The 13,609-nt window shown below is 38.7% G+C and overlaps 1 protein-coding gene across 9 annotated transcripts in view; it reads right to left on the bottom strand.

Moving 5' to 3' along the window:
* ADGRB3 (adhesion G protein-coupled receptor B3) overlaps positions 1–12,716 on the bottom strand; it is an 889,024-nt gene extending 876,308 nt beyond the window's left edge. For 3 of the 9 annotated variants that reach the window (XM_056565819.1, XM_056565823.1, XM_056565825.1), the window contains exons 1-2: positions 10,345–12,713; positions 7,020–7,791 (exon numbers count right to left, since the gene is read on the bottom strand). In XM_056565819.1, the coding sequence (XP_056421794.1) occupies positions 7,020–7,776 (757 nt within the window). In that variant the 5' untranslated portion in view covers positions 7,777–7,791; positions 10,345–12,713. Of the gene's footprint in view, positions 1–7,019; positions 7,792–9,157; positions 9,366–10,344 lie in introns of those variants that run through there. The other 6 variants (XM_056565820.1, XM_056565821.1, XM_056565817.1 and 3 more) reach the window with 4 other exon arrangements.
* Between the last annotated feature and the right edge of the window lie 893 nt (positions 12,717–13,609).

Below are 13,609 nucleotides of genomic sequence, written 5' to 3'. Positions count from 1 at the left end.
AGACCTCCCGCCCCCGATCTACTATTGGTGGTTGCGTCTAGACCACCAATAGCAGGGATAGGAGGGGTGGCACCCCTGCCACCTCACTCCTATCACTTCAGGGGGATTGTGGGTTTCTTAGACAACCGCAATCCCCCTTATATTCCGGGTCACCAGGTGACCATAGACCCGTAATGACCCGGAATCGGCGCAAATCATAAGTGTGAATTCACTTGCGATTTGCGCAGATCGTCGACATAGCGGGGTCTAATGACCCCCCTGGGCATTTGCACGTGGTGCCTTCTGATAGATATCAGCAGTCACCCTGGTCCGGTCCCCGGTCTGGATACGCCCTTCGTCCTTAAGTACCAGGACGCAAGGGCGTATGCATACGCCCTTTGTCCCCAAAAGGTTAAATGAATTCACTGGATCTACATCATTTTTTACATATATTTTATATACACCCATTTATTGATGATAATCAAGCCCAGACTTGAGGAAAGTGTACCCCCGCTTTATATTTGTTAATTTCTCTTACCTAAGGAACCACCTGTTTCCTTATAAGACAAATTAGTAGATTGGTCACATTAAGGAATGCAGTGGTGACTCCTCTTTAATGGTCAAAAAATGTTAATGTCCCATTCAATTAAAATAGATTTTTCATTTAGTAGTTGTTCAAAACTATCAGCTAAAGACTTAATAAAGTCGTTTGGAAATGCTTACTTTTTATTTATTCTCTTTTCAGACTTCTTTTTAATGTACTTTGCCACTGGCAATGCAGGAAAATCTACATGAAACGATTGCCAATAGGCATTCTAAAAAGGTAGCCGAAAGCTCGGTGGAGATGAATAATTGAAGGACCATCTTTCTATTTTTAACATACTAAACAATATTTATTTTTTATTCTCCAAACTCATTAATTTATCAGAAGCAAGCACGGCTGATACCTGCTTTGAAGGTTTAATACAAAACAATTTTAGTAATAGTTCCATTCCAGTACAGTATAAGGACTTATTAACATTGCTGTTGTGCACGGGTATATAGAACTCTATAGTCTGTCAGAATGATGGTAGTTAAGCAGAGAAAAAAACAGCAACATTCAAAAGCAGAAAATAAAAGGATGGTACTCACCCCAATATCGGGATTACTATGGGGGAGATTTATCATAACCTGTGCAGAGGAAAATTGCCCAGTTGCCCATAGAAACCAATTAGATCACCTTTTATTTTGCAGAGGCCTTGTTAGAAATGAAAGAAGTGATCCAATTGGTTGCTATGGGCAACTGGGCAATTTTTCCTCTGCACAGGTTTTGCTAAATCTCCCCCTTTATGTTTAATGTGACATCACAGCAAAAACATCTGCTTACTCTGGCTGACATGTCAGCCGGGAGAAGCATCACTAGACGTAAAACTAAGTGATCCAATGTTTTTGCTGTCATGCCATCATAAACATACAGTGATCCTGATGATGTCCTGGTGAGTGCCATGCATTCATTTTCTGCTTTTGGATATTGCGCTGTGCTGTTTTCACTATTAGTATAGAGCATCCCTGATGTTAACTGGATGTGAATCCATATTAGTAACCATTCCTGGAATCTTATTAACACCTGCATGCCTAGCCTCATTACTCTCACTACTGTGGAGGAAAAAAAGTCCATGTCCTATTTTATATCTCCCCTAAATAAGGTAAATTATTGGATTTCTGACAGACCTCATTCAAGTCAATGGGATCCATTAGGACACGGAGGTGTTGTTTGTGCTCCAGTCCTGTTTTTCTGGGTTCTTTCGGCACAAAAAAAAAAAAGAAAACAGAAGGGACCCAATAAAGGTGGGAACACAACAGCAATGTAAGCCTTGCCTAAGAGAGGGACTGTTTTTCATTGATGGATCAATACTTTATGGTAATACCATAACATTTATGGAAAGTTGTTTTCTTCTTTTCTACAATACCCTACTACAGTATGTATCTTAAAGGTAAACTGTCACCTGCTTTTTTTCTACTAAACCACCACCAAAATGCTGTTCAACTAGTTAATATCTTTAGGAATACAAAGTGAATAATGTAAAAAAGTTGTATACAGGAGCATACTGCCTACATGTGAACTCCTACTTGCCACTTGGGCATTGTCATGCCAAATGAATAGTCACACAGTACAAGCTGTAATCATGTGCATAATGGCATGATGGAAATCCCAAGGCAATCCAATGTCACCAGCATACTATTCGGAAATCACCATCAACCTATCTAGCACTTTCCAGTGCATGTACTGTACATGTACCAGAATGCAAATTGACTGAGATTTCAGCAGAGATTCTGCTAACAGTGGGATGTCAATCACATGAGAATAGGTGTGATAGCAGTCTTTATGGCATGAGAACAACAGTCTCTAGATGACAAGTTGGAGGTGTGTACATAAGCATAGATTTATTGTTACATTATTCATTATCAAAGGAAAGTTAGTAAGGAAAAAGTGACATGCTATCTTCATTGTGATTGTCATGAGCTCTCTGTCGGATACAATATGCTATTGTACATATCAAAGCCTCATATTTCAAACCCAGACATATTTTGAAAGTCTGGATATAACCTAAAGCTTTTTGGCCCCCCTGTAAATCTGTAACATCACCCTGAAAATGCTATATGATGTTTATAGAACTGCTGTCCACCAATGTAGCAGAGGGGCTGATGTCCCACCCCCACAATCATGTCCCAGGTGCAACGGGATCTTCTGCACCCTCTATAGTTACATACTTGGGAACACTGATATCCACTAAATGGGGCAGCATGCTAGAAGGGCATTAAGTCAAGTTTACCCACAATGCATGAAATATTAAGATATCATCTCAAAATAATTCCATGTAAACAAGGCTATATCCTGACATAATAAGGCATCTTCATGTCATTTTAATGAACAATTAATTTAGTTCTGTATTATATCCACTCACCACAAACTAGCGCATAATGCCCATATTGATTTTATAAGTTTGAAAAATATCCTGGTCTGTTAATTTACACTTCACTAAATTTTTTATATATCTGTCTGTGATTAACAATGTTTTCATACCCCATTTGACACATGGTATTGGTTGACTCCTAGTAGGTTCCCACCCTGAAACCTTTGCTGACCTACTAGAAGTTATAACAAATCTTTTACGGCATATGTTGGGATACATGGATTTTATTAAAATTTCTTCCTTTATCTAAGGTCATAAGTAAAAATACCTGATTCGTGTACAATACATTTCCTGTGGCAGACAGAAATCCATTTTACACTTTTTATCACTGCTACAACTTGCTCTTCTAAGTCTTCATGTGAGTTAAATATGGGCACAGAAAATCTTCATATTATGCATCTTGTGTTTCCAAAACATCCATATTCACCAAGTATCACAACATTCCAACTATTCTCTCAACATAAACAAATCTTTTTACATGAAGAGTTAAGCACAGCAAACGAACTTTGGATAATCCTATCCTTTCTATTATTTAGCTCACATGCAGGAGATTGGTTATTGGTTTCATGGTTAAATGTCATGTAAAGGGAATGGCACACGCTATGAATTTTAATGCGAAGACATATGCGGAAGCTTGTTTCTGATGAGAGCGCACATGTTGGACTATGGGAGCATTTCTCAACCTAATATCTACCAGTAATGTGATTTCTGGCATATGCCTTTTTCTGGATCAGCAACTGTGTATTCTGCAGCCTCTATTACACTCTCTAATGTAGTTTCCATGAATCAATTGCAAAGTCACTCTTCCAAAGCCATTAGAAATATCAATGTTAATGTATTCATTATAGATATTTGAAAATGCCTTTTGAGATGTAGTTTCAAATAAACATGCCTCTGTGGAATAGCCTGGTGATAGTGAAAAAGAGATGTCTTAACTACTAAGATTCATTCCGTAATTAGGCTTTCTTAGTAAAGACTTGAGTTGGCCCTCAGAGGTTGGGAGAGGCATCATGTTTTCTTGTTAACCATGCTTATATATGACAGCTTTGTAGGGCAGTCATTTCTCTTAACAACACCACCTATTGTTTATGATTCCATTTCCATATACATTCTTATAGCTCGTGTCAGATTTCCCAGCAAATTCGTATAATTGCAACATTTTGCATCAGGTCTTATGAATAATTACAAACCGATGGGGGCATAGTCTGCATATGCGTTGTGTACTGCTATTTTCTGCATAGGAACACTCACTGAATCACCAACCCTGTGCGATTGAACCCCACATTAGCTGATTTATATGATTGGCACTGGCAGAAAACCATTAATGGACCAGCCAGTGCACCTGCAGTTAATCCTTTAATTCATATTTGCATAATAATATTATATGGCAAAAAGCTCTCTATGTTATGCAATATTGTCAAATGAGGCCTCTTTTTTTCTCCTTTGCATGCTTTTTCAATTCTACAGAGAGAAAATATGATCATCAAAAGTGTAGATCTTCTTAAGACTGTAAGCACTATGTAAAGTTCTATAAAATGTCAGATGGCTTTCAAACCTTTGGGAGAAATAAATTGTGCCTTGACGTGAAGTGATGCATTCAGACTGATATGACTTGCTGCAGCCCCGTGGAATGATCAGTCATGTATAGAAGAGGCGAAGCTGTGTCTAAGCCTCCCAACGGGGAGGTTAAAGAGCCAATTATTTATAATGAAACCGCTCTCAAATAACTGCAGCAATTAATGCAGAAAGCTGCTGCAATCCCAAAGAGAACCTTAACAGCTGTGTAGGGGGTAAAAGACCTAAAACCATGGCTTTTGCATTGCTAATCGTCCTCAGGTATATCTGCGTCGTTGCTTGTCCGGGCATGCTGGGAGTTGAAGTCTTGCAACATCCGGAGGGCCACAGTTTGAGACCACTGATCTACATAAAATGTCTGCCCTCTTTCTTGCATCACAGGTCTCGAGGTGGCCTTTTTTCCAACAACATTAAGTTTGTGCTTCTGTATTGGTAAGATGGCCATTTTAACCAAAATATTTGACCTTTATTTATTTAAACCCTTTAGTTATGAGGTATATGACCTAGCTGTAAACTTTCAACTCGTGGTAAATTCTCAGTATATGGAAATTCCATAGCCTCTCTATGGATACTATATATTACTCTTCACAAACTCATTTCTAACAGTTGGCTTTATGTCTTTTTAATGCATAAAAATAGAACAATTAAGATAAAATAATGCGGAACATGGAATCGAACTCCTAGAACAGAGAGATTTCTGTTGGGATTTCTACTATATGCCTAATGATCAATCTTTATCTTTCGTATGTGCTCCCAACCAGTGAATGGCCATAATACATTCTGTCTTTCCTCAGTAATGAGAAACATTCAATATATATTCCTTTAAAAGTGTGGTTGATTAGTCTCATAGGATCAGATAGCTGTAGGTGATGGCGTCTCCTCCTGTAGCTTTAAGGTTTTTTATTATCTTCCGCAGAAGTAAGGAACATTCTGCCTGTATTAATGATTAGTAAGAATGGAAGTATATGACACATTATGCACACAAGCTATAGTGTTTACTCCTAAATATATGTTTTGTTTCTAGTAAGGGTTGTCATTCCAGCTACTTACATAATATTTGGCTCAATGTTAAACTTATTTCTATCAAGTGTCATATCTGGACCTATCACACACGTACGTTAAGGCCCTGCATGAGGCCTTAATCTCTGCTTACATCGTAGTCACCTAGAACTAAACTTCCATCCCTTTTCAAAGCTTCATCATAAGATATTGTGCTGCCATTTTATTCAACTATAACACAAATACTCCATGTACCCTTAAAAGAGTGAATAAACAATTGCTCATGTTTGGGTGTAGGGGGAGGGGCTGACTAATTCTCAAAAATGAACATTGCTCAGCTGGAAACAAAGTATACACTATTAATGCGACTGCAGGCAAACACAATGATGGTGGAAATAATAGAGTCAGCTTAGATCATTTAAGGTTGAACATAGCAGGTGTTATACCCCAAGTTGGTGCAGAAGGCCTTCTACTGTAAATTGCTATGTAAATCTACAGTAGCTGAGATGAAACTAAACACATCATTTCCATTCAAAGATATATAGTCTGCATGTTGCTTCTTAGTACTGTTCCAAATGGTTTTCAACATACAATATATAACCGTGGGGTACACATAGATAATGGCGAGTGCCCAAAATGCAGCTTCAATGGCATTGCCAGCTGGCTATTACTGGGCTCTATTCAGTACAGGGTTTTTTTTTTTTTGCTATGAGCTGTGAGATTATGTTCTTATAGCAATAGTTTAAAATAATGTTTATAGCACAGAAACTATAGTACACTAAATACATGCTGCATATAGTAATGAATTGATGGATTAACATATCTGCATGGAATCTGGAATTAAGCCCCACATTTAACTCAATACAGCAGCAGGTAACTAAAAGAACTGTAAAGTGATATGTTACAGATCAGTTTGGCTTTCGGGATGTTAAAGGTAACAACATCAAGCAATCATTTTCACTGGGCTGAAAAAGATGTAAAGGCTTGCAGTGTGAAATGGCAGAACCTGGAACTCATTAATAACCTTATCTCTCTATGGATGGAAGCCATACTAGTTTTCATTGCTTTGCTTTCCATGCAGACATTAGTAGAAGAGCCATGCATGATTTTAGTACAGCACAAATCTCTATAATAGGGAAGTCATTTCAAACGTCTCCATCCATTACCAATGATAAGATTTAGACTGCCATTCCTTGGCTTCATAATATAGCCCTATTAACCACGTTCTGTGTAAAGGGCTAGGACTCTCATGTCAATAAGCTTATTTCCTACACATGGTTATTGGTTAAGGGGTAAAAAGTTCATCCTGCTCATGCATTTCATAGTTTGCTATATAGAGACCTTAGTTCCGGAGTGAATTATTATTATTGTATATGGAAAAAAAAGTGGAAATAAAAAATAAAAAATGAAGACCATTCTGTTTCTTGTGCCATTGTAATTCATTGCTAACAAAAATCAATGTATTTGACTGTGTATGGAATTTAAAAGAAAGTGGTAAAATGCAACACCTACCTTCTTTGGGTGGGCGTTTTGCTTCCTTGGACAGGTTGCAGACCTGTGTAGTTTGAAGTTCCTGTGTCAGACAGCCCTCAGTCTGCTCATTCAGGGGTAATATAACATTGTTTAGTGACACCAAAGACTGATCATCTATCCCCCATTCTCCCAGATGCTGGGGACAGGTGCATTTTGTATACATAATTCCACAAAGCTCCGTTTTGCCATTTTCCAATTTCAAACAGTTCTCCAACCAAGTGCACAGGACGTGGCACCCAAACTGACTGGGGCTAACCTTATTCAATACCAGAAACTCCAAAAAGGATTTTTGGTCTTCGTCATCCCTTTTGTGTAATCCATTGTAATCGAGTGGGTATATCCGACGTAGCTGAATAAAATTTTTATCATAGTGCAGAAAAACAAAGGCATTCTTTGTATCGCACAATTGCATTATGGAATTGTTGTTTCTCAAAAGATCCTGTATTTTCTCATAAGAGAAGTGATCAAACTGGTAAGCCAAAAGAGAAAAGTTAGAGCAGCTGAAGTCCTTTTTGGAAAATTTCAGGTAGATGCTATATTTGGTCGGATCTGGGTTTTCCAACGTCCAGGTGCAGTTGGTAAAGTTTTTGGGAAACATCTCGCCTATCGAATACGATCCATAAATGACTCCTTTTACTAAGGTTGAACACCAGAAGTCTTGGGCAGAATTAAATCCAAACATAACCAGTAGATAGGTGGAAAATATATAAATCAACAAATTACGAAAAGCCTTCATCCTATGTCATTTGGCCTGTAGAAAACAAAATAAAATCAAAATACAAGTAGAATTCTGCAAGCATTTGAAAATAGGGCTCCTGACAATATTCTAGACAGCTGTTTTCAAGACTCAAGCTAGCTTAAAAATAAACCTTTTCAAAAAGAAGGGCGAGTATATATGTATATATTTTTTTATTTTCCAAGCATGGGATTGATTTAATCGTGTGCACACAGTGCCACCATGTGGATGTTCAGCTGATGCTTCCTTTGGAAACCAAAAATAATATTTCATAAAACATTACTTTGTTAACAATAAGGTTACATTTATGTGAAATATGAATAAACAAGGTTCACAACAGCACCATCGGTTACTGATAAGTGCAATGCTATATAACATTGTATACAAGAAGAATTTGCCCACCTAAAGGGTTTTACATGTAGTTTTTCTGAAATGACTGTCATGAACGTGTTTCATAAGACAGCAGGTGATCTTGTTACACTATAAATACAAGAGTGTGTACTACAGTAAAACGTAAAGTTGGATTTATAACAAGAATAGTATTAAGGTTAGCATTCTCGTGTTCTATTCTGGTTGATAGCTATAGCATAAAATGCTATATAAAGAAGAGGTACCCTGATGGCTTAGGTGTTAATAAAGCATATAGTGACAAATTGACACTGATGGCTGTCTGCATGTAAACCCACTCAAGATCCGTCTCTACAATTGAACCCAAGAAATGCAATGTAAAATGACATAAGCTCTTGGGAAAAAGAGTTGTTGTGTGAATTAATTGCTCTGCATGGAGCAAATGCTAATGTGAGTACTGTTTAACACCCAAAAGTAGTGCACTTAGGTAGAAATCAAGCAGTTAATTACTCCTGAACATATTGTCTGCCATAGCTTTATGTGATTTTGCAGATGTGCTCTTCCATAGCCAAAGCCATGTTGCCTTCATTTCCCCCATCAAAACTGCATACAAATGACTCACATTGCATTCTATTTTCTTGATGAGCCTAATATACACATTGACCGTCATAATGTTAACCCTTTCCGCCGCTACCCTAAATTATAAAAAAGATATATTCATGCACATGCAAACACAGGCAAGTTTATTCAAGAATTAAAAAAACACAATCCCAAAGCTGTACGATACAGAATGACTGCAAAGTTGAAGGTGTTAGCGTGCCAGTTAGCTCCAGCATCACACAGGAAAAGAGACATCTATGTGTTGAGTTGGATCCTGTCTCAGTCCATGTCATCAGAAAATGCATACAACTATCCATTATCTAGCCAAGGTGTATGCCAGGGGAAGAAAAAGGTAATCTCAAGGATTTTCTATGTCAGCCAGCAAAGAACTCATTACATTTTATCCACAAAGGAAGAAGAAAAATATCCTTACATTAATGTCTAGGACTTCCAAACGCTAAAACAGCTGCCTATGAGCCGTACAATGAGCAGCAGATTTCCATAGGAACAGAGAGTGTGTCTTTTCCACCTGGACCATAAATGTAATCTGTATTTCACATTATTTGTGGCATCATCAAACCAAGGATCTTGGGAAACATGCATGAAATGGCAGAAGACAACAGATCCCTTGTATTTTCCCTCTTGCAGGCAATGCAGTTCTGCGCAGTGTCATTCAGGATAGTGTAGGCGTTGAGTGCCAACGTGACAATATCTACATGGTGGAATCAGTCACCAAATCTCTAAAATGTTCCATAAATGCAGAATAGTAAGGATAAGGCATGTTTGTTTTTGGCTTTTTTCTATATTGACATGTTCATGCCATGGATGCCAAAGGTGATTTTGGTGACAGACATGGCAATCATAAAAGGTTTAACAGTGTTTACTTATAGACCCATTCCCTTGGGATTCAAACTATCTAAAGATATTTAATTATCCTCAAGGGATCAAAAGAGCCAAGTTAAGCAGATCAAGCCACCCGCCTCTTTTCTTTAAACATGAACATCTAGGGTTGTCTCATTGGAACACAGTGTATCTCCCATTTTGCCACTGATGGTTCATCTAGAGACAGCAAACAGGCATTCTACTTTGGATATTCCCCAAACTGATTTTCTTCAAGTGTCACTTTCTTAGTGAAACATAAACGGAGCCATGCCTCCACTGGCACATTGGTAAGCGGAGGACAAGTATAGATTTCCCCTTAACTTGCTAGTGACCTCATCATGCTAGATGGGTTTACTTGTGTTGTGCTGTAGTCAGTAAAAGGGTTTAAAATGATGACTAGAAATCAATGAATCAGTTTGGGAATTGGACTGATAAGCACCAGAACAATTTAAGGATTATCAACTATAATATATAGACTATACTCTCACAACTAACAAAAACATAAAAGGGTCCTTCCAACATCTATACATCCAAGTACCTACAGTTGGGGGGAGGTTAAGCATGGACTTGACCAACTTTTTAACTATACATGGTCATATGGGGCTTATGTAACGTTTGGAGGTTTAGGCATGTCTAATGTCTTTTGTTAGCATCTGCAGTCCCCTTTCCAAAATTCTAAGTCATCAGACTCGACCATTGTAACAAACGACTAGAAAAAAAATACACAAGGAACCTTACCTTCCAATCCAAATCTGTGGCTATCTCTGCAGGACACTATCACAGGCACACGTTCCAAGAGCTATGAAGGAAATCCTTCTTTTTGCTGGAATCCCTGACTCCCATCTTGGTCACGTTTAAATCAGAATATGAACCTCATCACCATAGAAATAGCAATTGGATCCCGGTGGTGTATTAAAGCAATGCCATACAAATGATCCCTTTTACAAATCGTGGAGAATTAAGAGAAGTAAAGCAATGATGGTGCTTTGATGACTGGGTGAGGGAAAAGAAAGTCCAACATGACAATCCAGCGTTCAGACGGCTTGAGGAATACTGTAGCTATCGGATGGTAATGATCAGTAGAGAGAGGAGGCTGGTGCTGCTGATTTGGTTATTCTTTCGCCTTTTCCCTCCCACTGAGGTAGAAAAAATCCTTAGCTGATGCTGAAGAAATCTGTTTAAATGTTGAGATTACAGAGAACAAGAGGGAGAGGAATAAGAGGCACAGGAACTGGAAGCCTGTGGATGTGTATGTGTGCGGGAGTGTGCATGTGTGTCAGGCTCATTTAATGGTCTGATGCCGGAGTCTGTAGATGGAGTAAGGGGCTTGTTTTAATCATTTGTCTTCTTTCTTCTATTTCCTTCAAAGTATTGATGATCGGCTAGCTAGCTACTACAATAATCCTTGTGTGATGAGGGAGGGAGCTTCATGAATGCTGAGAAGAGAAGCAATGCGGGAGGGGGAGAGAGACAGACACTGGAGCAGTGTGAGTGTGTCAGTTTCAGTATGGGACTGCAAATACATGTCACAGAGCTGCTCAAACCAGGCACGTCCCAAAAACGTTATTCTCTCAGTATGGGAGTTTTTCCACCTTCATTTCCCTCCACTGCGTTGACTGTTAAGAGCAGCTTAGGGAGAAAGGGACACGGAGAGCACACAGATTGAGATCATAGCTCTTAACCATTTAATTCCCCAGAGCTAAAGAGTGCAGCATAAAGTGGATATAAAGGGGGACTCGATTCAATGAAAACCTTTGGCGGAACGGTTTATTGAAGACTGATACTTTGGATCGCTACAAACAGCCAGAATGTGTATCAGTGACCAGAATGACTGAAGACTGGATCAGGGAGGAGCAGAAAAAGATTCTCAAAATAGTTAGCCAAATGGATGCACGATACATGCATAGAGATGAGAGAATCTTAAAAAAAACATTCCTTCCTCATTGTTTCTCCGAGATGCAAATCAGCCTGCCATCTAAATATGCATAAGAATAGAATGGAGTAAAAAACAAGAATCTCATCCTCTCCCAGAACCTCTAAGGATAAATATTAATACTGCAACAGGAACTGCAACAACCTGAAGAGTTGTCAGTGCGATCCATGCTGCAGATTAATTGCTCTACTGCTATGATGTAAACACTTATCAGGCCTTCACGCCACTGTTTGTCTGCATCGGAAACAATAGCAATTTTCTCAGTAAGGCTACGATTATCATCCTGCTTGTTCTTGCTTTGTTTAGGTTGAGAGCACCGCTGAGAGATTGTACTATGAAATGATGCACTGTGCAGAAAAGCTGGCTGGAATAGCAGCCTTAACCCCCCGTGTGCTGGGATCTCTTCACTTGCTTAACAATGCATGGCATCCTCTGTGCAGTCATGCGTTTGATGTGATTGTTTTCCTTTACTCTGCTTTCTATTCTCAATGGATATGGGAATGTCTGGCTACCTTTTATACTGTGAGTCAAAGCATGCTTCATAAGAAGAGATTGGATCCCTGTTGTAAACAGTCTTCCTTTCCATTTGTAAATTGCAAATGGCTTAATGCATTTATTGGGAAAAAGTTGCAACCAAGTGCTGCTCTGTGCATCCATTTAATACATACAGGAGAATAAAGTGTTTGAGTGCTCTGCTTTTGCCTCTTTTTATTCTGTGCTCCAGAGTGACCTGGGCACCTCCCTGGACAATATTGCCTGGCTGGAGGGTAATGGATGGATTCGATCAAATCCAGGGTCACAACCTGGTTAATAATAAAAATAATTTCTTTCATGGCATACTCAGCATTCATTCTACAGGCTGCTTCTTGATGCAGAGGGAAAAGGGTCATGTTCCAGTTTGCTCGAAACTGGCTGAGACTGAGACCACTGCATCAAATCCAATGTCTGCATGTCAAGTGTAACATTATTTATGTCCTCCAAACTCTAAATCTTTATCATCAATTGAAAAGCAGTAGCAATGTTTAATTACTGTGACAATAATTGCCCGGTGCCTTCACCTCCGCAGGACATTGGTCCCATAGGAAATATTCAACAACCACGCATTCGTCACTTTAAGAACACATATTACACAGCTTGAATACAAATGTGAAAAGTTACATTGCAAATAAACTATATAAGCTGTATAAGTAATCCAGATCCTTATCTTTGCCAGCTTTTTACATCCTAAAGGAAATGCATGTTGGGCTTGTATTTATACTTCGTATTTTATAGGATTCAACAGATTAGAAAGTACCTGTGTGATATAAGCATTTCATTTCCTTCTGCTGCTAGCAGGAGGACACAATTTATTCACTGTTGCAGAAGCCAGAGTCTTTGGTGCTATATCTATTTGAAGGGCTATAGGCCTGAATGATTTTAAACAGAAGGGCAATGCCAATCTTTAAAATAGCTCTGTGGAGTCACATAGAACATAAAGTTCATTTTCTAGCATAAGAAATTTATTGTACCACAATATAAAAATATAGAAAATGTTTACTAATAAAACAACAAAATTTGCAATTTTGATAAGTTGGAAGCATTTTTATCAAAATAAATATTTTAAAAAAGATTTTGGGCCGATTCTGCTCCTGAAACAGTCATTTTGATGGGAAAGTTAATTTAGTATTACATGTAACTGTTCAAATTTATAGCCATCCATGTCATAAATGGATGGACCAGGTATGCCCTGCTGTGCCCTTCCAGTGTCCCAGTGTGTGAAAAACTGCACAACATGGTTGTTGGACAGATCACCCCATAAAATTAATTTTGTTGCTATTTGGTTATGTTATATTCTCAAGCATCCTTTTAAAAGGTTGTTGGTGGTAGAGAGGGCCACTGTGCCTTGCCGCATTGCAGGACCTGTTTGGGCTTATTCTGAACTTTTATTTCCAAACACTGTGTGCATGCAGCAAGGGTTGGCCATGCCCCCTTGTGTAATCATGCCATACCCCCTCAATGCAAGTCTATGGGAGGGGGTGTGTCAGCTGACACGCCCCCTCCCATAGACTAGCATTGAGGGGGCGTGACTGA

The sequence above is a fragment of the Hyla sarda genome, chromosome 3, assembly GCF_029499605.1.
Source record: "Hyla sarda isolate aHylSar1 chromosome 3, aHylSar1.hap1, whole genome shotgun sequence".
NCBI lineage: Eukaryota > Metazoa > Chordata > Amphibia > Anura > Hylidae > Hyla > Hyla sarda.
The sequence above is the reverse complement of the archived record's forward strand: the minus strand, read 5'-3'. Positions and strand labels throughout refer to the sequence as shown.